A 25,417-nucleotide genomic window follows, 5' to 3' on the forward strand; every position below is an offset into this window, starting at 1 on the left:
TTCCAGAGGTGAGGTGAGAGTGACTGCCCTTGACATCAAGGCAGCATTTGACCGAGTGTGGCACCAAGGAGCCCTCGTAAAATTGAAGTCAATGGGAATCAGGGGGAAAACTCTCCAGTGGCTGGAGTCATACCTAGCACAAAGGAAGATGGTAGTGGTTGTTGGAGGCCAATTGTCTCAGCCCCAGGGCATTGCTGCAGGAGTTCCTCAGGGTAGTGTCCTCGGCCCAACCATCTTCAGCTGCTTCATCAATGACCTTCCCTCCATCATAAGGTCAGAAATGGGGATGTTCGCTGATGACTGCACAGTGTTCAGTTCCATTCACAACCCCTCAAATAACGAAGCAGTCCGAGCCCGCGTGCAGCAAGACTTGGACAACATCCAGGCTTGGGCTCATAAGTGGCAAGTAACATTCGCGCCAGACAAGTGCCAGGCAATGACCACCTCCCCCTGACATTCAACGGCATTACCATCACCGAATCCCCCACCATCAACATCCTGGGGGTCACCATTGACCAGAAACTTAACTGGACCAGCCATATAAATACTGTGGCTACAAGAGCAGGTCAAAGGCTGGGTATTCTGCGGCAAGTGACTCACCTCCTGACTCCCCAAAGCCTTTCCACCATCTACAAGGCACAAGTCAGGAGTGTGATGGAATACTCTCCACTTGCTTGGATGAGTGCAGCTCCAACACTCAAGAAGCTCGACACCATCCAAGATAAAGCAGCCCGCTTGATTGGCACACCATCCACCACACTAAACATTCACTCCCTTCACCACCGGCGCACTGTGGCTGCAGTGTGTACCATCCACAGGATGCACTGCAGCAACTCGCCAAGGCTTCTTCGACAGCACCTCCCAAATCCGCGACCTCTACCACCTAGAAGGACAAGAGCAGCAGGCACATGGGAACAACACCACCTGCACGTTCCCCTCCAAGTCACACACCATCCCGACTTGGAAATATATCGCCGTTCCTTCATTGTCGCTGGGTCAAAATCCTGGAACTCCCTTCCTAACAGCACTGTGGGAGAACCGTCACCACACGGACTGCAGCGGTTCAAGGCGGCGGCTCACCACCACCTTCTCGAGGGCAATTAGGGATGGGCAATAAATGCTGGCCTCGCCAGCGACGCCCACATCCCGTGAACGAATTTTAAAAAATTAAAAAAATGTCATGCCCACCTTGTTAGTCTGTCTGGTAAATACCGAGGCAAAGTAACTATTCAATATTTCTGTCATTTCACTGTCATCTTGTGCAGCCCTTCGTGGCCCAATCCCTACCCTGACTTTTCTTTTGTTATTTATGTGTCTGTAGAATACTTTATTATTCCTTTTTATGTTCCTTGATAATTTAATTTCGTAGTTCCTCTTTGCTTTCCTAATTGTTTTTTTTTTAAACTTCTTTCCTAACCTCTTAGTATTCCCTTTTGTCATCCTTTCCTTTATTATCTATGTATTTAGAGTATGCCATTTTCTTTAGTTTCAATTTTACCCTTATGATGTAATACCATGGATGAATATAAAGATATAACATAAGAAATAGGAGCAGGAGTAGGCCATTTAGCCCCTGAGCCTGCTCCGTCTTTCAATAAGATCATGGCTGATCATCCACCTCAACTTCACTTTCCTGCCCTATCCCCATATCCCTTGGCTCCCTTAGTGTCCAAATATCCATCGATCTCAGTCTTGAATATACTCAACGACTGAGCATCCACAGCCCACTGGAGTAGAGAATTCCAAAGATTCACAACCCTCTGAGCTAAGGAACTTTTCCTCATCTCGGTCCTAAATGGCCAACCCTTATCTTGAGACTATGACCCCTAGTTCTGGACTCTCCAGCGAAGGGAAACAGCCTCTCACCATCTACCCGGTCAAGCCCTCCAAGAATTTTATACGTTTCAATGAGATCACCTCTCATTCTTCTAAACTCGAGAATATAGGCCCATTCTACTCAATCTCTCCTCATCCCAGGAATCCATCTAGTGAACCTTTGTTACTCCCCTTCTAAGGCACTTATATCCTTTCTTAGGTAAGGAGACCAAAACCGTACACAGTACTCCAGGTGTGGTCTGAACAGAGCCCTATATAATTGCAGCAAGACCTCCTTGTTGTTATACTCCAAACCCCTTGCAATAAAGGCTAACATACCATTTACCTTCCTAATTGCTTGCTGTACCTGCATGTTAACTTCCTGCAATTCATGTACAAGGACGCCCAAATCCCTCTGAATACCAACATTTCTTGGTCTCTCACCTTTTAAAAAATATTCTGCTTTTCTGTTCTTCCTACCAAAATGGATAATTTCACATTTCCCCACATTATACGCCATTTGCCACCTTCTCGCCCACTTAACCTGTCTATATCCCATTGCAGACTCTTTGCATCCTCTTCACAGCTTACTTTCCCACCTAGCTTTGTATCATCAGCAAACATGGATACATTACACTCAGTCCCCTCAACTAAGTAATTGATATAGACTGTTAACAGCTGAGGCCCAAGCACTGATCCTTGCGGCACCCCACTACTCACAACCTGTCAAACCGAAAATGACCCGTTTATTCCTACTCTCTCATTTTCTGTTCCGTCAACCAATCCTCAATCCATGCTAATATATTACCTCCAATCCCATGACCCCTAATCTTGTGTAGCATCTTATCGAATGCCTTTTGAAAATCCAAATATACTACATCCCCTTATCTACCCAGCTAATTACGCCCTCAAAAAATTCTAATAGATTTGTCTAACACGATTTCCCTTTCATAAAACCGTGTTGACTCTGCCTAAATCATATTATGATTTTCTAAGTGCCCTGTTACTACGTCCTTAATAATAGATTCTAGCACTTTCCCTACTATTGATGTCAGGCTAACTGGCCTATAGTTCCCTGTTTTCTATCTCCCTCCTTTCTTGAATAGCGGGGTTACATTTAGTAAGTTCCAATCCACGGGGATCGTTCTAGAACCTAGAGAATTCTGGAAGATCAAAACCATTGCATCCACTATCTCTGCAGTCTTTTTAGGAACATTGTAAATCTCTTTTAATCTAATACAATCCTTAACTTCTCTAGTTAGCCACAGTTGGATCACTTTTCCTGTGGAGTTTGTATTCCTCAAGAGGATGCATATTCCTTGGAAATTATGAATTATTTCTTTAAATGTTCATCATTGCTTATCTACCATCATATCTTTTAATCTAATTTCCCAATCTACCTTAGCCAACTCGCCCCTCATACCATATAATTGGCCTTGTTTAGATTTAAGACCCTAATTTCAGACTTAACTACATCATTCTCAACTCAATATGAAATTCTATCATATTATGATCACTCTACCCCAGAGGATCCTTAACTATAAGATTTCTAATTAACTCTTTCTCATTACACAATACTAAATCTAAAATAGCCTGTTCCATAGTTGGTTCCTCGACATCTTGTTCTAGAAAACTGTCTTGAATGCATGCCATGAACTCGTCCTCCAAGCTACTTTTGCCAATTTGTTCTGCCCAATCTATATGAAGATTAAAGTCTGCCACGATTATTGCATTACCCTCCTTACATGCGCCTTTAATTTCCTGATTTATACATTGTCCAACATAATAACTACTGTTATGGGGACTATAAACTACTCCCACCAGTGTTTTCTGCCCCTTGTTATTTCTTAGCTCCACCCATATTGATTCTACATCCTGATTTTCTGGGCTAAAATCCTCTCTCGCTACTGCCTTCATCTCATCCTTTATCAGGGCTACCCACCCCCACCTCCTTTTCCATTTTGCCTATCTTTCTAAAAGTCAAGTACCCTAGAATATTTAGTTCCCAACCTTGGTCACCCTGCAACCATGTCTCAGTCATGGCTGCTAGATTAAACCCATTTATCTCTATTTGTGCCATTAATTCATCTATCTTGTTACGAATATTTCATGCATTCAGATATAGCACCTTTAATTTTAACGTTTTACTATTTTTCCCTGATGTGACCTTAGTCACGAATGCCCCATCACCTTTGTTAAATTCTCTACCCCTTCCTGACACACTCTGCTTGTTTTTACCCAAATCGCTACTCTGCTGTACAGCCTTGACTTTTCTCTTTTGACTTATAAATTTACCCTTACCTGAACCCTCCCCCCACTCGTTAGTTTATAGCCCTGTCCAACTAGCCATTGGCTAGTTTGTTCTTGTTTTTTTTAAAAAAAGGGAATACATTTCTCCTGAACTTTATTCATCACCATTTAAAATGTTTCCCACTGCTGTTCTATCTTTCTGTCTGTCAAAATGTTTTTCCAGTTTACCTTCCCTAGTTCCATTCTCAAACCCTCAAAAGTAGCTTTTTTTCCCCAAGCTATTACTTTGGTCTTTGTTTTACTTATGTCTTTCTCAATCACTATTTTAAATCTTATTATGTTATGATCGCTATTGCCTAGATGTTCCCCTATGCTTACTTCTCTTATCTACTCCGGTTCATTTCCCATTACTAGATCCAGCAGTGATTCCTCTCTTGTTGAGCTTCTCACATTTTGGGTAAGAAAGGAGTCCTGTACGCACTGTAAAAACTCCATTCCCCTTCCCTACCTCTTCTTGCCAGTTTATTTGGGGCTAGTTGAAATCGCCCATGATTATTCAATGTTTTTTACTCATTTCATAGATATGCCTACAAATTTCTTCCTCCACTTCCCCTCCACTACTAGGTGGTCTGCAGAATATACCTATTAACGTGGTTGATCCCTTCTTTTCTTTTGCCTCAATCCAGTTCGGCGTGGACTTGATGGGCTGAATAGCCTCCTTCCATACTGTAACCTATGATTCTATATGGATTCTGTTTCTATCATTACTTACGTCCCTTTTTTCTATTGCCATTCTGTTATATCTAATTAGTACAATTACCCCACCCACCCACCCCCCCCCTTCTTCCTTCCCTATCCTTTCTAAATACAAGATACCGGCAATATTTAACTGCCAATCCAGTTCTTTATGTAGCCATGTTTCAGTTATCCCTACGACATCTAGGTCTTCACTACAAATTATTGCCTCCAGTTCCCCCGTTTTGTTTCAGATGCTGTGCACATTGCTGTACAAACAATTTAATTTGTTTTTAATAATTGTTCCTCTCACTTTATTTTTAACAGTCATTTTGAACTTATGTTCTATAACTGTTCCCTGACCATTTATGCTACCCTTATGCCTTACCTTGGTCTGACCTTTACTCTCATCTCCTATTTCTTTTAGCTTCAGACTTACATTATTTTCGTCAGATCCCTCCCCCCGTCTTACTAGTTTAAAGTCCCATCCACAGCCCTATTTATCCTTTCCTCTGGGACATTGGTCCCATTCCAGTTCAGGTGGAGCCCGTCCCAGAGTGACAGCTCCTTCCTGACCCAGTACTGGTGGCGGTGACCCATTAAATGGAACCCCTCCTTCCCAAACCAATCTTTCAGCCACCCATTTACCTTCCTGATCTGTCTATCCTATGCCAATTAGCACGTGACTCGGGTAGTAATCCCAAGATTACCGCCTGTGAGATCTTGTTTTTAAAAAAAAATTTAGTTCCTAACTTCTGATATTCCCTTAGCAGGATCTCCTCCCTTTTCTTCTCTTTGTCATTGGTCCCAACATGGACCACGACAACTGAATCTTCCCCCTCCCTTTCACAGTTCTTCTCCAGTTGCACTGAGATATCCTTTACCTTTGCACCAAGTAGGCAATACACTCTTCTGGACTCTCGGTCGTGATTGCAGAGGATGCTCTATCCTCCTAATTATCGAATTCCCTATGACTACAACCTTCCTTGCTCCCTCTCCGCCTCCGCCCACCCCCCCCCACCCCACCCCCCACCCTTGGACTACCTCCTGATCCAGGGTGCCATGGTTAGCATTTTTGCTGTCCACCCCACAGCTTATATCCTTATCCTCACAGGTAGCAAGTACATTGTACCTGTTGGAAAGGACCAGTGTCTGCAGGACCTCCCCTTGGTTCCCCTTACCCTGCTGACCAACAGTCACACTCTTCCCCCTTCCTGTACCTGTGCTTTCCTCTCAGGTGTGACTGTTCTCTGGAGAATACTATTCTAAAATTCCTCCCCCTCCCTTATGTGTCTGAGTGTCTCTAACTTGCACTCCAGCTCAAGGACTCTGAGCTGGAGTGTCTCCAGGCAGACACATTTCCTGCAGATGTGGCAATCTGGGACAGTCTCAATGTCCACAAACTCCCACATATCACAGTTCCAACTCATTGCCTGTACTGCCATTTCTAGTCTTTATTTATTTATTGTAATTTAATGCTAGATAGAATATAATTATCTGATTTAGCTTGATTTTAGATTAATTTGTACCTAATTAGTCTTGCTTTTTGTTTATTAATTTCTTTATTTTAGTATCCCCATAACTCCAATTTATGATTTATGTACACCAACTTTTTATTTAATGCAATTCAGATCCCTTTAATGTTGGTATCCTCTATTTAGTTAATTTTAATGTTACCCCCTTAGATCTAATTAAATTACTCTGATTTATATATTTACTTATTCATTGTTGCCACTCGGTTTAAATTGTGCAGCAACTCACTCTGTGCAGCTTATTCAAACTCTCACCTAGCTCTGTGCTAATTATTCAAATGTTGATATACTTTAAGTACTTAGCACAAAAATATTTTTAAAAATACAGTATAAGCATATTAACATTATTGCAACCAAATACAAAACTGTAGTCATTTAAAAAAACACAGGCTTGCAACTTCAAATTTCCTGATTCATTTCTAGAAACTAATGCGACTTCTCCTCCTCTTCCTACAAATAAATGTTATCATTTGTAATATTGCTCATTACCGAAGAACAGAATGACAGTTAAAATTCTTCCAGTTCTATGGTTTAACAGTACAATTTATTGTTCCAAAAAAAGGATTTAAAAACTTGACTTACCAACCTCTGGGCAGCAATAAGTGCTGCCAGTGTACTGCGGCCCGGAGGCCCTGGTGCACAAAACAAAACACGGGCATGGCTTCCCCCAATCAACATTCCGTCAGTGGATTGCTGCACTAATTCAGTTTGATCTGCATTTTCATACTCCACCACTGCAAAAGCAGGATGGCTACCGGAGCCCTGGGCAAGCTGACAGATAAATGGAAGAAAAATAAGTGCATTAAACAAAATATTTAAAAAGCATTGCTTCCTTATTCAAGGCAATATTCCATGGATAGATGGAGAACTTTCTCCATGGGCTCAGTTCTTTTCCCCTCTTTCCAAACTAGATATAATCACCCATCCCAAAAGTTTGGTGGTCGTGGTTTGGTTGGGGCGGAGAAAGAAAAACAAAGAGGAAACGACAGGAAGCTTTAAGCTTTAGAATCATTCAATAGGGTGGTGCAATTTAATAAAATGGTTGAAAAACCAATGAAATGTGCACTGACAACTTTTCAGGACAATCTTGCCCAGTGTTGAGCTTATAACACCAAAAGCTGTTTAAAAAAAACACTCGAGTTTGGAAAAGGTCAAAAAAGATGTCCAAATATCTACAGTAATTTTTAAAAAAACAATGCCAGGAAGCCAGAAGTAAAACTGTTTAAGGAACCATTTAAAAAAAAATTACTAATTAAATAAGTCTTTATAAAATGCAACTCTTCTATAATTATAACCTCACATAACACACAAGCAGGACTTGGAACACAAGGAGAGTTCAGACAGCTGTACAAACAGTATGTTTAAAGGCAGTCCCAAAGGCTCAGTTGGTAAACATAGAAACCAATGTGGTATTGAGCTGTCCAGACTAGAAAGAACTCAGGTTCAATTCTCTGGCAGAGTCAGTACCTCAGGGTTAAGGAGGGGAAAAATAAAACCCAGCCAGTGTTCTGGATCGTTGTCTAGTGATCCATGCTGGAAAGTGCATGCATGTAGACACCAAGTAAAATCAGATCAAGTTGCACTGTGCTACCACTACAGTTAAATAGCTTGCTGATAAGAACATAATAAACAGGAGCAGGAGGAGGCCATCCGGCCCCTCGAGCCTGCTCCGCCATTCAACAAGATCATGGCTGATCATCTACCTCAATGCCATTTTCCTGCACCATCCCCATATCACTTGATGCCTTTAATACCTATAAATCTATCAATCGCTGCTTTGAATGTACTCAATGGTTGAGCCTCCACATCCCTCTTGGGTAGAGAATTCCAAAGATTCACCACCCTGTGAGTGAAGAAAATTCTCCTCATCTCAGTCCTAAATGGCCTACCCCTTATTCTGAGACTGTGACCCCTGGTTCTAGACTCACCAGCCAGGAGAAACATCCTCCCTGCATCTACCCTGTCGAGCCCTGCAAGAATTTTATGTTTCAATGAGATCACCTCTCATTCTTCTAAACTCTAGAGAATACAGGACTAGTCTACTCAGTCTCTCCTCATATGACAATCGCGTCATATGACAATCGCGTCATCCCAGGAATCAGTCTGGTGAACCTTCATTGCACTCCCTCTATGGCAAGTATATCCTTTCTTAGGTAAGGAGACCAAAATTGTACACAGTACTCCAGGTGCGGTCTCACCAAGGCCCTATACAATTGCAGTAAGTCATCTTTACTCCTGTACTCAAATCCTCTTGAAATAAAGACCAACATACCATTTGCCTTCCTAATTGCTTGCTGCACCTGCATGTTAGCTTTCAGTGACACATGTACAAGGACACCCAGGTCCCTTTGAACATCAACATTTCCCAATCTCACCATTTAAAAAATACTCTACATTTCTGTTTTTCCTACCAAAGTGGATAACTTCACATTTTTCCATATTATATTCCATCTGCTATGTTCTTGCCCACTCACCCAGCCTGTCTATATCCCCTTGAAGCCTCTTTGCATCTCCCTCACAATTCACATTCCCACCTAGTTTTGTGTCATCAGCAAACTTGGAAATATTACATTTGGTCCCCTCATCCAAATCATTGATATAGATTGTGAATAACTGGGGCCCACGCACCGATCCTTGCGGTACCCCACTAGTCACAGTCTGCCAACCTTAAAAATGACCCGATTATTCCTACTCTCTGTTTTCTGTATGTTAACCAATTCTCAATCCATGCCAGTATATTACCCCCAATTCCATGTGCTCTAACTTTGTTCACCAACCTCCTGTGTGGGACCTTATCAAAAGCCTCCTAAAAATCCAAATACACCACATCCACTGGTTCCCCCTTATCTATTCTACCAGTTACATCCTCAAAGAACTCCAATAGGTTTGTCAAACATGACTTCCCTTTCATATATCCATATTGACTCTGCCAAATCCTATTATTATTTTCTAAGTGTCCTGTTGTCACATCCTTTATAATAAATTCTAGCATTTTCCCGACTACTGATGTCAGGCTAACAGGACTGTAGTTCCATGTTTTCTCTCTCCCTCCTTTCTTAAATAGTGGGGTTACATTTGCTACCCTCCAATCCAGAATCATTCCACAGTCTATAGAATTTTGGAAGATACTCACTGCATAGGCACACATGAAGAATGGCCACTACAGCAAGATAATGGAAAGCTGCTAACTCCCAAAGAAACTTACTCCATAATGAATCAGTACTGTCAGAAGAGATGGGGCGAAAAAGAGTTCAACTACATCTAACTTTGCATACTATGCCATTCTAGATAACTGAGTGTTCATAAATTCTTTTCCTTTCCCCCGGTTCCAGCACAGTTACCTGGGAGGGCAGGAGTGGGAGGAAGACAGCCAAGAAAGCACAGAAAGGAGATATTTAAGTGAAAACCAATCGAAGATTTCTGCACATTTTTTAATTCAACAAAGTATATTACAGGGAGAATTTCAGTCAAGAATTTTGATGAAAGACTGCTGTCAAAAATTGAAGTACAGCACCTCAAAGATAACTAAGTTATTGGTATGATCCGATTTTGTCACTCCTAGTGAACTCAACCCAGAAATTCTTTTGAAGCAGTTTCTCTCCCAATTTTATGTATTATCTTTTATTTACTATGGGTACTCATTTTCAAGACAGAGGAGCAATAATCCAATACAACAGTGATGTTTAGTTAGTTTAATGAGAGAAAACAAAAGAACAGATACAGAAGGAGGAAGTGACAGATGAGGACAACAGGTCAGGATTAAGCTACGTAAATGTGAAAATGGGTGAATATTCTGGATTTTTGTTTGATTGCCTTTAGTGATTAAGGAATATTTATGCAGCAACTTTCCCTGAGGTAAACAGATGGGATAGAGTGCATGATCTACGTGAAAGAAGCGGGTTTCATGGGTTGAATGGCCTTTTCTTGTTCCGTGCTATTCCCATTAACGAAAACCCGACTGGCTGAGAATCAGATCAGCTCTGCATAAAAGTATTATACCAGTTATTATCAATGGAAGACAGACTATGCAGGGATACTTTATATTCTAGATCAAAACTCCCTTGACAATTTTTTTTTGAAAATTGAGAAACATAGATGAAAGGCCACAGTCCAGTGTGCAGAATACAAAGTTGAAAACACTAGAAAAGAAAATATGAGATAAATTAAGTAGTGGCTAGATGGCACCAAGCCTGTAGATTGTAAGAAAAAAAGTTCCATGGTTTTCAGGTGCTGAGAAATGTTATCCAATTCATATGATTTATAATGCTGCATATCTACTTCAAAAATATTACAACTGCTGAATCTGAAGTGAACAGTACACGCTTATGAACAAAAATAGCATGAACGTATTCCCTCATTGCTCCACATACCTGACAGAAAACTGGCTTAAACATCCGAGAGAAGAGTTGCGTCAGCTCCTTTGCATCCTTGTAATCATGGGGAACTTTATCTATGCAAAGGCACTTTGAGTGAAGGAAATCAGCTGATAGATGATCAACATCTGTCCACTGCACGTACAGTATGCAAGGCCCCAGCTGTTTGCCCATAAGTTCAGATTTAGCTCGAGCAGCAGAGTCCTTCTTCATGTACTCCACAAAACCATAACCCTTTGAATGGCCAGTAGTCTCACTATAAACAAGGAAACACCTCTCCAAGTTTCCATAAAGGCGGACCAGTTCCTCGAACTGTTGCTGAGTGTAGGAGAGCGGTAGCTGAGTAATGCAAAGCAAGGTATCGGTGGGTTGAAGCTGAACGGATATCTCTCTTCCCTGGAAACTGGACTTATGAAATTTGTGAATGGCATCCTGTGCTTGTTCTCCATTCAGCAAAGTAACAAAAGCTGAAAAATAAGTCCCATTTAATCAAGAATACAAGAAATTAAGATGCCATAACATCTAGACATTCTTATTATATATTCATCCATGATCAATTGCCTTCCTTGGCATCACATTTCCTTGGTCCCAGCAACTCAGGAACCACTGTGTTGCAGTGTATTTCATTCTCTTTCTATCATTCAATCTCCATTCTTAAGTGGATACTTATTCACTTACAGGTGCCATTTATTACTTTGGCTTGAACATAAGCCATTTGAGGTAGAACAACAAACAGCTCTACTTTAACAAAAATATTGACAAGTTGGACCAGCCCACAGGAACAACCAACATAGAGTGTGAAAGTTGCATTGGTCTGAAGACCATATAGATTCTTGGCTGATTTATTCACTGATTTCTGCTGTGAAAATTTTACCTATATTAGCTTATTAGTTAGTTTGTTTGTTGTTGGCTACCCAGGGTTAATACTGGTTTCCGTTAGCTATTTTTTCAAGGCACAGTTGTCACAAGACATTTCAGTCTGACAAGCTGAAGTTTATTGATACGTTTCAGTTTTGATTTCTGTCATACAAAGGGAAGTTTGCAGATTTGTTGATGTAATTCTTTCAAATAGTGTCTTCAGTCCAATACATTAGATACTAGCCACATGTGGCTAATTGGGAATCCAAATATGACTAATTGCATTTCTGGATAGTAAATAAAAAATGAGTATTAGACACTTGTTGAACGTATGATTTCAATACTCGTAGCTGGCTGGACAACATGTTAATTGCCAGTCATCACACGTAATTCAAAGTACATGCCCCAGATTAATGAATCAACTTACCCCATTCAATTTGAAACATTTCATGGAGATTTTCCTGCATATAAAACTTAAAAATATCAGCAATCATTACAAACTCATTCACTGGAAAAAATTAAGTTTTGTTCAAATTGCACAATGTCGCTTCTACTTCAACACTTGAAAATGTTTAGTGATTAATGTGTTAAAAAAAAGCTTCAATTTAAGAACAATGAATATTAAAAAACATTGAAAATTCAAACTATAGCATATTGCCATCAAGGTTACAGGAGCCCCAACATTCTAGATCGTTTATTGTTTGACTTCACCTTTTATGCTTTGCAATGCTACACCATTTGGGGCTTTTAGCTTACACAGCACTGCCTGGTGTAAACAGAAACCACAAAAGATAATCAGCACACACACTGATAAAGGTAGAATTCAGAAGTTTAAGGCAGTATTGTCCAACAGAAATTGCTGACCAGCCACAGTTCTGTCCACAGCAGCTCCATTTTAGTCACGTGCACTAATTTTAGTAGAAAATGTCTTGCATACAGGTAAATATACTTCATGTGTGTATTCATTTAACATGGTTACCATTCAGTAACCAAAGGAGCAAAGCACTCAATTATCAAAAAACAGTGCTCTTACAATTTTACCAACAAATACACAAAAAGGTTAAAGCACACGTGCATATGGTGTGCGAATACGAGTATTGAAATCATACGTTCAACAAGTGTCTAATACTCATTTTTTATTTACTATCCAGAAATGCAATTAGTCATTTTTGGATTCCCAATTAGGCACATGTGGCTAGTATCTAATGTATTGGACAACACTGGTTTAAGGGAACCCTTTCAATAAGAGGATAACTCTTTCAATAATAATGCACAAATAGTATTACAGGAGCTTTTAAAGTAGAAAAGAGAAATAAAGTCCTGGTGTGTGGTGGTAAATGAAGTACTGGTTTGCAATAGAAATCAAAAATTGTATTGTTGCTTTTTATGGTATTGGTCAGACCCTACTTTTAGTGTGATGTGCCATTTTAGGCATCCAATCATAGGACAGATATTATTGACCTCAAGACAGTGCAGAGGGAGCAACTAGATGATTAAAGACAATATCCCAGAATTTCCTGTAAAGTTTCAGCATAACTACAACATAAGAGCAACGTTACAGTTTTTTGCTGAGAAAATTCACGGATAACTCATTTATGCCAGTTTTACGCTAAACATTGCTACGCCCAAATTTCTTTGATCATTTGCGCCACTTCCAAGATATTTCTGCTGAAATCCTTGATTGCTCACTTACATAGCTCCATTTCCATGCAAAAGATCAGTTCACGCAATTTTCCTGCATTGTCGTGAATAATGCGCTGGCGTAGATTAATGCTCAAAAATTTAGGCGAAACACAGCCCGACATCACCTGATAGCGGCACAACTGAGATTTCTATAGTTTGATGGCAATTTCCACCACTTTTTAAAATAACCTACCCAACTGGCATGCCCCCGTTCTGCATAATAATGGAAGAGGAAGAAGAGCAGCAGAAACAAGAGGCTCAAAGTGAGGCACCGTGATAGAAGACAGCAGCCCACTCGCTATTACCCATATTGGTCGCACTGCATTTGCACTTGTTTTACACCGGTTTTTACATTCCAGCACAGGCAAATTAACTGCAGGAAATTTTGGCGTAATTTCTCGTTGGCAACAGAAACCAGCATAAATGTTGGTATAATTTCTGCATAAGTGCAAACCAGGAAATTTGGTGTCAATAGGAATTTAAGGAGGTATAGTTCACATACGCTTACATACAATCTCTCTTTGTCAGAACTGGAAGGGTCATCAACCTGAAACATTAACTGTTTCTTTCTCCGCAGATGCTGCCTGACTTGCTGAGTATTTCCAGCATTTTCTGTTTTTACTACTCTCATACATCTTGTCATCACCAATTCCAGGAGGCTAGGGTGGCGACTTGGTGACAAAGAAATGGGAGAATATATCCTTTAAATATAAAGAAACATTGCCTCACGAATAGAAAGATCTATATATACCAATAAAACCTGCCTTAATCACATCAGAAGCCTTCCTTACATTTATGTTGTCGTGCGCCCCCCAAAGAAAGTGTTCTCCAGTTATCACAGGTATAGACAAAGGTGAAACCGTTATTGTACAACAAAATTAGCTTGCAGTTAACCATTAAGTTGTATTTTGTATTACACAGGTCTCTTGGAACATCAGACTGGAGTTAAATTTAATGTAAAAAGCAAAATACTGCAGATGCTGGAAACACTCAGGTCAAGCAGCATCTGTGGAGAAAGAAACATAGGGTTAACATTTTAGGTCAATGACCTTTGGTCAGAATTGGAAGATGTGCAGATGAACAGCTTTTAAGTAGGTCCAGATCCAGGGAAAAGGTGGCAGAAAAAGAAGGTCTGGGTGGAGGCAGGAGATAATTAATTGACAGAGGTGGTGATGATGCAAGGCAAAAGAAGATGACCATGACAGAAATTAGAGGATGTGTGAATGGTTACAGCAGAATAGCAGAGGGAGGGAAGCACGGAAAATGTGGCAAAGCGTAGAAGGCTCTGTGGCCCACAAATGTGGCAGAAGAAAGGCAGGTAGACACCAGGGGTGCAAACCACCCCGCTGGCTATGTTCAGCTAGAGGATCCCATCCTAAGCACCAGCCCACACCTCCTCCAATCCCAGTTGTTCTGGTGCAGCCATCCTCCATTACCAGCACATGCTATGGGAATGAAAATGGGAACAGTGGTTAAGATCTGAAGTTGTTAAAGTCAATGTTATAGCCAGAAGGCTCTAAAGTGCCTAGAAGAAGAGCTACTGTTTACAGCTCCAAATGGCAAGTCATTTGATTCAAGAAACTCAAAAGACACTTAGCTAGGTGTTTAACTTTATAAGTTCCAAAATCCACCTGAACATAAAACATTCCATTCGTAGATAGATCTCAGTTCTATGGCACCTATTCTTTTACAAGTTACGAGCTTTTCTAGCCATTGCATGCTCACAACTTGGGACACCTTGTCTGGGTCAGAAGTCAGCTCCTGTTCTCTTGTAGTGCCAGTTAACTAATCGGTCCCCCTCTCCTTTATACAATCATTCTTGATTTTACCTTCTTCAGCCAGCTGTAGCAAACAGACTTCCTTTCACAACATGGGAGTAGACCTATAGCAACTACAAAGACTTCATTCTTATCTGAGCTTTCTCAAGCTTGTAATTCATTCCTTTCTTTGTCAGTATTTTCTATTACCCCTCTGCTTCTTCTTTATTAACCTTATCTTTCTGTTTTGACTGATTTATTCAAACATGTTTTTGTCTTCTAGCTGTTAAACTACGTGATTGCCTGCATGTCTTAACTCAAGTTAACTTCACTTACCAATGATACTTGCGTTAGTCGTATTGTCATTGTTTAATGATTATAAACACATTTATTTTCCAACAGATGCTATTCCTCGATCTTCATTGGAACAGTGTAGGCAGCCAAGGACAGAGTGTCGGGGTGGGAGTAGAACGAAGAATTAAAGTAGCAAGCAATCAGAAGCTCATGGTCACAGCTGCAGACAGAATGGAGGTGTTCAAAGTGATTAACCATAGCATACCTTGATTATATTTCTTCCCACTTCACTTCCTGCAAGGACTCTCCCAGCTTCTTCATCTCCATCACATCTACTCGGGCAATGCCACCTTCCACACCAGAGGTATTGAAAATGTTCTATTTCCTCAGCTGGGATTTCTTGCTTACTATGGTAGATAGGCCCGCTACCGTTTCCATCCCATTTCCCGCACTACCGCCTTCACCCTTCTCCTTCCTCCCAGTTCTTAGTGGTTTGAAGTGCTAAACTGTCTCCAAATCAACTATTCAAGAGGGTTCAAAACAATGGCTGGAGTAGGAAGTGAAGAAATTCATTCTGGTGCAGTAGGGGGTACACCATAGTACATTGTTGGCGTCCAATGGAGGAAGCTTTGTCTAACATTGAAGTGCATTATACCGAACCTGGTTGTTCTGAATGCTAATGAGAAATGGAAAAGTGACAGACATCCCTCACTTTGTGCACGCAGAAATTCACACAAAGATCAACCATCATGCAGCAGACTGAAATGTAAATCAGTAGCCTTCCATTCTGTGCTGCAATGCATTCCTGCTAAGTTCTGTAACATCCAAATAGATGGACCATTTCCCATATCTGTCTCATGAAGAATCTAGCGCTTTCTCTTGAATTCTCCAGTGGATTACATGCATCTCTGTATGTTTGAGATTTGGTTGGGAGGGGGGGAGGAGGGAGGAAAGAGATCACGAAGGCTGCACTTTTGAACAGTCTAGTAACAGTTACAAATGTCCTTTTTTTTTAAAATAAAGATTAATTTATTCCTTTCATTTAATCTTTCTTTTATCATAGCTGCTCATCTTCATGGGTACCATTTTCTCACACTGCAAAGGATGTAGTTGGTGTATGCATGGATGTATGCCTCGCTCTCTCTTTCCTCATAGCCTATACCATTCCACTGGCAACCAGTCAGACATGATGACAGGCCTCTGTTCTGCAATAGATCATTAGGACCATAAGAGAATGGACCATTTTGACATCCTCCAACCTCTACCTGACATACCCGTACAAACCACATTTCAATCACCAGAAGGAACAGGGGGCAGAAATGTTGAAAGTTTATCCTCCAATTTTCTCAAGGCACTGCCTTGAGCTAAGATATAGTTCCACAAATATAGGCACCCCCAATATTTTGCCCAAGTGGCTAATTTGCATACGTGAGTCAAGATTCCTGCCCCCTCCCCCTCCCAATTCTCAGGATGAGTGTTTCGCCAGCAAGGCTGGCATTTATTGCCCATCCCTGGCTGCCCTGAGGTGGTGGTACTGGCCGTTTTGAACCGCTGCGAGCGATTTGATACAACTGAGTGGCTTCCTAGGCCACTTCAGAGGGCAGTTAAGAGTCAACCACGTTGATGTGGGATTGGAGTCACATACGCCAGACCGGATAAGGACAGCAGGTTTCCTTCCCTAAAGGACTTTAGTGAACCAGTTGGGTTTTGACGACAATCAGACAGCTTTATGGTCATTTTACCGATACCAGCTTTTTATTTCCTGTTCTTTTAAAATATTAAACTAAATTCAAATTCTCTGGAACTCTGAATTCACACTCTCTGGAATATTAGTGCAGGCCTCAGAATTATTAGTCCAGTAACATAGCCACGACACTACCGTACCCCAGCATGGCAAGTGCTGGCAGTTATTCAATCATGGGAACAAAACAGGCAAGCCTGATATTTTCCTCACCCAATATCCCCACATATGGAATAATAACCAAGTGAGCAGGAACCAATAGATTTTTCTCTTCCCTAGTCCTGAGTGCTGTGGCCAATTGTAACACTTCTGCTGCTTTGAATAAAATTGGCTAACTCAGTACCGACAAGAAATTGAACCTGGAATTGTCCTGATTTGTATGATTCAGTTCTATATTACAATTTAAAAACTGAGTCATAGGGAAAGCCTATTTTCCCTTTCGAAAAGAATGTGCACAGGGATATTACTGTCTGTACATATTGCAAAATCATCACACCCAGCTAGTATATGACAGTGTTATTTAAAGCCTTTTTCCCAATCCCAGAGTAGCATCAATCGCATCTAAGAGAACACATGAAATGGCTCAAAAAAGTTTTAGACGATACAACCTCATCTATAGCATTTATTAGGGACAAAGTGACTGCGCACTTGTACAAATATGAACTGATCAGAGACAACCAGCATGGATTTGTAACGCTAAGTCATATCTAACAAACCTAGTTGAATTTTTTGAGGTGGTAACTAACATGGTAGATAAGGGAGTGTCTGTGGATGTTATTTATATGGACTTCCAGAAGGCATTCGATAAGGTTCCACATAAGACTGTTAACAAAAATGAGAGGGCATGGAATTGGAGGCAACTGGTTAGGGAGTAGGAGACAGAGTAGGGATAATGGATATGTACTCAAATTGGCAGAATGTGACTAGTGGTGTCCCCCAGGGATCTGTAACGGGGCCTTAAATTTTCACAATATTTATAAATGACAGATGAAGGAACAGAGAGCCAAGTTTGCTGACAGGACTAGGATAGGTGGCACAGTCAATAGTGTAGAAGGGAGCAGGAAGTTGCAATGGGACACTGATAGATTAAGTGAGTAGACAAAGCTGTGGCAGATGGAGTGCAATGTGGGGAAGTGTGAGGACATCCAGTTTGGAGCGATGAAAGATAGATCAGAGTATTCTCTAAATGGTGATAAGCTAGGAACTATGGAGGATCAGAGAGCTTTAAGGGTTGAAGTACAGAAATTACTAAAAGCTAATGGACAGGTACAAAAAATAATTTAAAAGGCTACTGGAATGCTGGCCTTTATCTCAAGGGGCTGAAATACAAAGGGGTACATGTTCTGTTAGTTATATAAAGCTGTGATAAGACCCTATTTAGAGTACTGCGTTCAGTGCTACGCACCGCAATCAGGAAGGATATATTGGCCTTGGAGGGGATGGAGTGCAGATTCACCAGAATGATACCAGTGTTAAATTATGAGGGCAGGTTGCATGGACTAGGCTCGTATTCCCTTGAGTATAGAAGATTAAGGGGTGATCTAATTGAGATGATTAAATCATTTGATAGAATAGATCAAGAGAAACAATTTCCTCTGGTGGGGAGTCCAGAACAATGGTGAAACCGTAAAATTGGAGGTAGGTCGTTCAGGTGCAATGTCAGGAAGCACATCTACACAAAAAAGGGTAGTGGAAATCTGAAACTTTCTCCCCCAAAAAGCTGTTGAACCAAGGTGGGTGGATGGAGTTAAGATGCAGATCAACCATGATCTAATTGAATGGCAGAACAGGCTCAGGGGACTGAATGGCCTACTCCTGTTCCTAGGGATCTTTCAAATGCCATTAAGAGAATAATGGAAGTACTTATGCATAATTTATATGTTTTCTCTGTACACCATGTTACATAACAAATTATTTTGAAAAATGCCATCTTAAAAATGGCTTGTGCACTACATGCTGGGAAATTAACTACGTTTCCCTGGCCCTGCTTCCAGGATATTAGAAAAGCTTTACTGACATTGGAAAACAATGACCCAAGTGCAAAAAACAATTAGCATGCATCACTGGACAACTAATCAGCATCACTAATCCTTTTGAGTAATCTTAGTTTAGCCAGCTTTGTCAAATCGCCAGGCCATGACTCAATGTAGCTGGTTGACCATTGTGCCAATAACTGCTGTAGTCTTGCAAATGTGCTTTCCAATAGTAAGTGATAGGCCAAAGAATATAAGTTGTATAAGTTTCAGACTTCCTTGAAATTTTAATTGATAATTTTGACTGATTCATAGCGAATACAGAGACAAGACACAAACTTTTTAGCTAAGAACCCCCTAAGTGATTCTGAATATGATTACAACCATTAAAGATTAGGGTGCTACTAAGCTGCTGAAGAATCATAGAATCATAGAATCATAGAAGTTACAACATGGAAACAGGCCCTTCGGCCCAACATGTCCATGTCGCCCAGTTTATACCACTAAGCTAGTCCCAATTGCCTGCACTTGGCCCATATCCCTCGATACCCATCTTACCCATGTAACTGTCCAAATGCTTTTTAAAAGACAAAATTGTACCCGCCTCTACTACTGCCTCTGGCAGCTCGTTCCAGACACTCACCACCCTTTGAGTGAAAAAATTGCCCCTCTGGATCCTTTTGTATCTCTCCCCTCTCTCCTTAAATCTGTGCCCCCTCGTTATAGACTCCCCTACCTTTGGGAAAAGATTTTGACTATCGACCTTATCTATGCCCCTCATTATTTTATAGACTTCTATAAGATCACCCCTTAACCTCCTACTCTCCAGGGAATAAAGTCCCAGTCTGTCTAACCTCTCCCTGTAAGTCAAACCATCAAGTCCCGGTAGCATCCTAGTAAATCTTTTCTGCACTCTTTCTAGTTTAATAATATCCTTTCTATAATAGGGTGACCAGAACTGTACACAGTACTCCAAGTGTGGCCTCACCAATGCCCTGTACAACTTCAACAAGACATCCCAACTCCTGCATTCAATGTTCTGACCAATGAAACCAAGCATGCTGAATGCCTTCTTCACCACCCTATCCACCTGTGACTCCACTTTCAAGGAGCTATGAATCTGTACTCCTAGATCTCTTTGTTCTATAACTCTCCCCAACGCCCTACCATTAACGGAGTAGGTCCTGGCCCGATTCGATCTACCAAAATGCATCACCTCACATTTATCTAAATTAAACTCCATCTGCCATTCATCGGCCCACTGGCCCAATTTATCAAGATCCCGTTGCAATCCTAGATAACCTTCTTCACTGTCCACAATGCCACCAATCTTGGTGTCATCTGCAAACTTACTAACCATGCTTCCTAAATTCTCATCCAAATCATTAATATAAATAACAAATAACAGCGGACCCAGCACCGATCCCTGAGGCACACCGCTGGACACAGGCATCCAGTTTGAAAAACAACCCTCGACAACCACCCTCTGTCTTCTGTCGTCAAGCCAATTTTGTATCCAATTGGCTACCTCACCTTGGATCCCATGAGATTTAACCTTATGTAACAACCTACCATGCGGTACCTTGTCAAATGCTTTGCTGAAGTCCATGTAGACCACGTCTACTGCACAGCCCTCATCTATCTTCTTGGTTACCCCTTCAAAAAACTCAATCAAATTCGTGAGACATGATTTTCCTCTCACAAAACCATGCTGACTGTTCCTAATTAGTCCCTGCCTCTCCAAATGCCTGTAGATTCTGTCCCTCAGAATACCCTCTAACAACTTACCCACTACAGATGTCAGGCTCACTGGTCTGTAGTTCCCAGGCTTTTCCCTGCCGCCCTTCTTAAACAAAGGCACAACATTTGCTACCCTCCAATCTTCAGGCACCTCACCTGTAGCGGTGGATGATTCAAATATCTCTGCTAGGGGACCCGCAATTTCCTCCCTAACCTCCCATAACGTCCTGGGATACATTTCATCAGGTCCCGGAGATTTATCTACCTTGATGCGCGTTAAGACTTCCAGCACCTCCCTCTCTGTAATATGTACACTCCTCAAGACATCACTATTTATTTCCCCAAGTTCCCTAACATCCATGCCTTTCTCAACCGTAAATACCGATGTGAAATATTCATTCAGGATCTCACCCATCTCTTGTGGTTCCGCACATAGATGACCTTGTTGATCCTTAAGAGGCCCTACTCTCTCCCTAGTTACCCTTTTGCCCTTTATGTATTTGTAGAAGCTCTTTGGATTCACCTTTGCCTGATCTGCCAAAGCAATCTCATATCCCCTTTTTGCCCTCCTGATTTCTCTCTTAACTCTACTCCGGCAATCTCTATACTCTTCAAGGGATCCACTTGATCCCAGCTGCCTATGCATGTCATATGCCTCCTTCTTATTTTTGACTAGTGCCTCAATCTCCCGAGTCATCCAAGGTTCCCTACTTCTACCAGCCTTGCCCTTCACTTTATAAGGAATGTGCTTACCCTGAACCCTGGTTAACACACTTTTGAAAGCCTCCCACTTACCAGACGTCCCTTTGCCTGCCAACAGACTCTCCCAATCAACTTCTGAAAGTTCCTGTCTAATACCATCAAAATTGGCCTTTCCCCAATTTAGAATTTTAACTTTTGGGCCAGACCTATCCTTCTCCATAGCTATCTTAAAACTAATGGAATTATGATCACTGGTCCCAAAGTGATCCCTCACTAACACTTCTGTCACCTGCCCTTCCTTATTTCCCAAGAGGAGGTCAAGTTTTGCCCCCTCTCTAGTCGGGCCATCCACATACTGAATGAGAAATTCCTCCTGAATACACTCAACAAATTTCTCTCCATCCAAGCCCCTAATGCTATGGCTGTCCCAGTCAATGTTGGGAAAGTTAAAGTCCCCTACTATTACCACCCTATTTTTCTTGCAGCTGTCTGTAATCTCCTTACATATTTGCTCCTCAATTTCCCGTTGACTATTTGGGGGTCTGTAGTACAATCCTATCAAAGTGATCTCTCCCTTCTTATTTTTCAGTTCTACCCATATGGACTCAGTGGGCGAACCCTCGGATATATCCCCTCTCACTACTGCCGTGATGTTCTCCCTAATCAAGAACGCAACTCCCCCTCCTCTCTTACCTCCTGCTCTATCTTTCCTATAGCATCTGTACCCTGGAACATTGAGCTGCCAGTCCTGCCCCTCCCTTAGCCATGTTTCAGTAATAGCTATAACATCCCAGTCCCATGTACCCATCCATGCCCTGAGTTCATCTGCCTTGCCCATCAGACTTCTTGCATTGAAATAAATGCAGTTTAATCTAGACTTCCCTTGGTCTTTGCCCTGCTTTCTCAGACCATCTGTCCGGTCATGTTCTGTACACTCTCCCTTACTGCCTTTTGTTTCTGTCACCACTTTATTTCCCACTGACTTCCTGCATCGGTTCCCATCCCCCTGCCACATTAGTTTAAACCCTGAAAGTCTGAAAAGAAAAGCAAAAAGGAACTATGGTCTACCTATGTAATTTTCATGAACTTGTTCAAAACTACAGTGTTATTTCAGCTGACAATGGGCAACTGGCTGTATTTTACTGCTATTGGAAGAGACCTGTGAATAAACCTGCATTAACTGCCCCACCCTGAGAAGCAATGTCGTGCATATTCTCAGGATATGGCACTGGCAAAACTGCCATTTATTGCCCATCCCTAGTTTCCCTTGAGAAGGTGGTGGTGAGCCTCCTTCTTGAACCGCAGCAGTCCATGTGGCGAAGGTCCTCCCACAGTGCTGTTGGGTAGTGAGTTCCAGGATTTTGACCCAGCAACAATGAAGGAACAGCGATATATGTCCAAGTGAGGATGGTTATGTGTCTTGGAGGTGGCGATGCTCCCATGCATCTGCTGCCCTTGTTCTTTTAGGCAGCTGAAGTCACGGGTAAGGGAGGTCCTATCGGCAACTTGCTGTAGTGTATGTTGCAAATAGTACACACTGCAGCCACGGTACGCTGGTAGCGGAGGGAGTGGATGTTTAAACTGGTGGATGGGATGCCGGTCAAACAGACTGCTTCGTCTGGATAGTGTCAAGCTTCTCGAGTGTTGTTGCAGCTGCACCCATCCAGGCAAGTGGAGAGTATTCCACTGCACTCCTGGCTTGTGCCGTGTAGGTGGAGGAGAGCCACTCGCCACAGAATTCCCAGCCTCTGACCTGCTCTAGTAGCCACAGTATTTATGTGGCTGGTCCAGTTGAGGTTCTAGTCAACGGTGGATCTTGGGATGTTGATGGTGGGGGTTTGGCGATGGTAATGCCATTGAATGTCAAAGGGAGGTAGCTAGGCCCTCTCGTACTGGAGGTGGTCATTGCCTGGCACTTGTGTGGTGCAAATATTACTTGTCACATATCAGCCCAAGCTTTGCCAGTCCAAGTCTTGCTGCATGCAGGCATGGGCTGCTCAATTATCTGAAGAACTTGAAGAAGTAACAAAAGAGTAGACAAGGGTAATGCAGTAGATGTAATATACTTGGATTTTCAAAAGGCCTTTGGTAAGGTACCACATAGTAGACTCATGACTAAGGTCAGAGCATGTGGAGTCGGGACAAGTAACAGAATGGATAGTAAGTTGACGACAAAACAGAAAACAGCAATGGGGTTAAAGGTAGTTATTCAGACTGGCGGAAGGTGGGAGGTGGTGTTCAACAGGGATTGGTGCTGGAACCATTGCTGTTCACCATTTACATAAATGATCTGGACTCAGGAATCAGAAGTACAACTTTGAAATTTGCGGATAACACCAAATTGGGGGGGTATAGTTAATACTGAGGAAGACAGTGACAAAATACAAGACGATGTTAATAAACTTGCAGAAAGGGCGTGTAAATGGCATATGAATTTCAATATAGATAAGTGAAACTGAACTCTGATGATATTAATAATGGATAAAATATTTTTAAAACTTATTTCAACAGCAGTGCAGTGACGCAATTCAATATCCTCTATATTGTCAAGATCCTTGTGCTGCTGAAATGGCACCTATTGAGCAGTCTGGAGCAAAGAATTATCTTAGGCCACTGATGTGGCCCCTCTTAGTATCCTGCTTATGACAAAGACCTGGAAGTAGGTTTTCCACCACCTAGGCTGCAAGTATCTAGTCCAGAGGACAAAATGGAGAGATCTATCCCTCTCCAAAAACAGTACAACTCTTGGTGAATGACAGCTCAGGGTTAAGTTCAGTTTCTCAAACATATAAAAATAGTCCCTGCTTACCAGTTCCTTTGTTCTTGTCCACATAGCAGTACTTCAATTCATAGTCTTTGAGCAGTTCATGTACTTCCTGAAATATGAAGTGGAGGAGAAATTAGCCATCTACATCAAGCACATTCAAATGCTTAATAAACAAAGTAATCATGACTAAAATCCACTGTGAAGAAGCAAATGTTACAAGGTCGGATATATAAGAACACCTAGTTGGAACTTGTTAGAAGATCAGATTTAGAATGAAAATGTAGTCATAAGAATAAATTAGAATTACATCTGTGACATATTTATGATGGCTAGGTGTCAGGCTGATGAAGCAACAAGCTGATATTCTCTGCACAGGAAGGAATGTTGGGGAGGTACATAAACATCATTCTGCTGTCTAGTTAACAGGCAAGGCTATATGTTTTAACTAACAAATTAAGAAGTTTATAGTTCCAAATAATTTCTGAGGCACAACACCTAATTGTGAGAAGAAAATATACTCAAGGAACTGTTAGTTACAAAAACAATCACAAGGCTACAACTGTGGAAGGAGTGTAGTTGGGTGATAAGGAAGTGATACTCCTTCAGTTAGATAGAACACATCTGTGAAAGGAATGCAGCTAGGTGATAAGGAAGTAACACTCCTTTCAGTTCGATAGAGAGCCTTTGTTATTTTATTAATTTCACCCTTTTAGGTCATTTGGTCTGTTACAGTCCTTCAGCATAATGATCTAATTGACAGAGGTAACAAGAATCACAGGGGCCGTACTTTTCAGGCCTTAAATAGAGGAGCAGTTAGTAGCCTAGTTGAGATTCTGCACCCCCAGGATAAGAAAGCTACAGATTTGGTAACTATCAATCTGTTCAGTTTGTGGAGACAGCTTGTTAGGTGAAGAACTTTACTCTACAACTATAATATTGTATGACTATTACAATATTATGTGATTCTAGAAAGGAATACTTAAATATTTTGTACTCATTTAGTATATGAGTTGTATTACTGTGGAATCTACATATTAAAAATAAAGCCTGACCTCAGGAGGACTAAGGTTTGTGGAGTGTTTCATTGAAGGTCTCGAACTAAACCAGAAATGAGCAAAAAGCTTAACAGGCCTCTCCAGTATGTCACTCAAGCCTGCCTGCACCATGTAATGGAGGAAAGCACAAACATCCAAGATG

At 41.4% G+C, this 25,417-nt stretch overlaps 1 protein-coding gene across 4 annotated transcripts in view; it reads right to left on the reverse strand.

The window, feature by feature from the left end:
• raver2 (ribonucleoprotein, PTB-binding 2) overlaps positions 1 to 25,417 on the reverse strand; it is a 93,051-nt gene that overhangs the window by 61,478 nt on the left and 6,156 nt on the right. For all 4 annotated transcript variants that reach the window (XM_067990394.1, XM_067990393.1, XM_067990392.1 and 1 more), the window contains exons 2-4: positions 24,263 to 24,329; positions 10,703 to 11,172; positions 6,915 to 7,103 (exon numbers count right to left, since the gene is read on the reverse strand). In XM_067990394.1, the coding sequence (XP_067846495.1) occupies positions 6,915 to 7,103; positions 10,703 to 11,172; positions 24,263 to 24,329 (726 nt within the window). The remainder of the gene's footprint in view (positions 1 to 6,914; positions 7,104 to 10,702; positions 11,173 to 24,262; positions 24,330 to 25,417) is intronic.

Source organism: Heptranchias perlo, chromosome 9 (genome assembly GCF_035084215.1).
Source record: "Heptranchias perlo isolate sHepPer1 chromosome 9, sHepPer1.hap1, whole genome shotgun sequence".
Classification (NCBI taxonomy): domain Eukaryota; kingdom Metazoa; phylum Chordata; class Chondrichthyes; order Hexanchiformes; family Hexanchidae; genus Heptranchias; species Heptranchias perlo.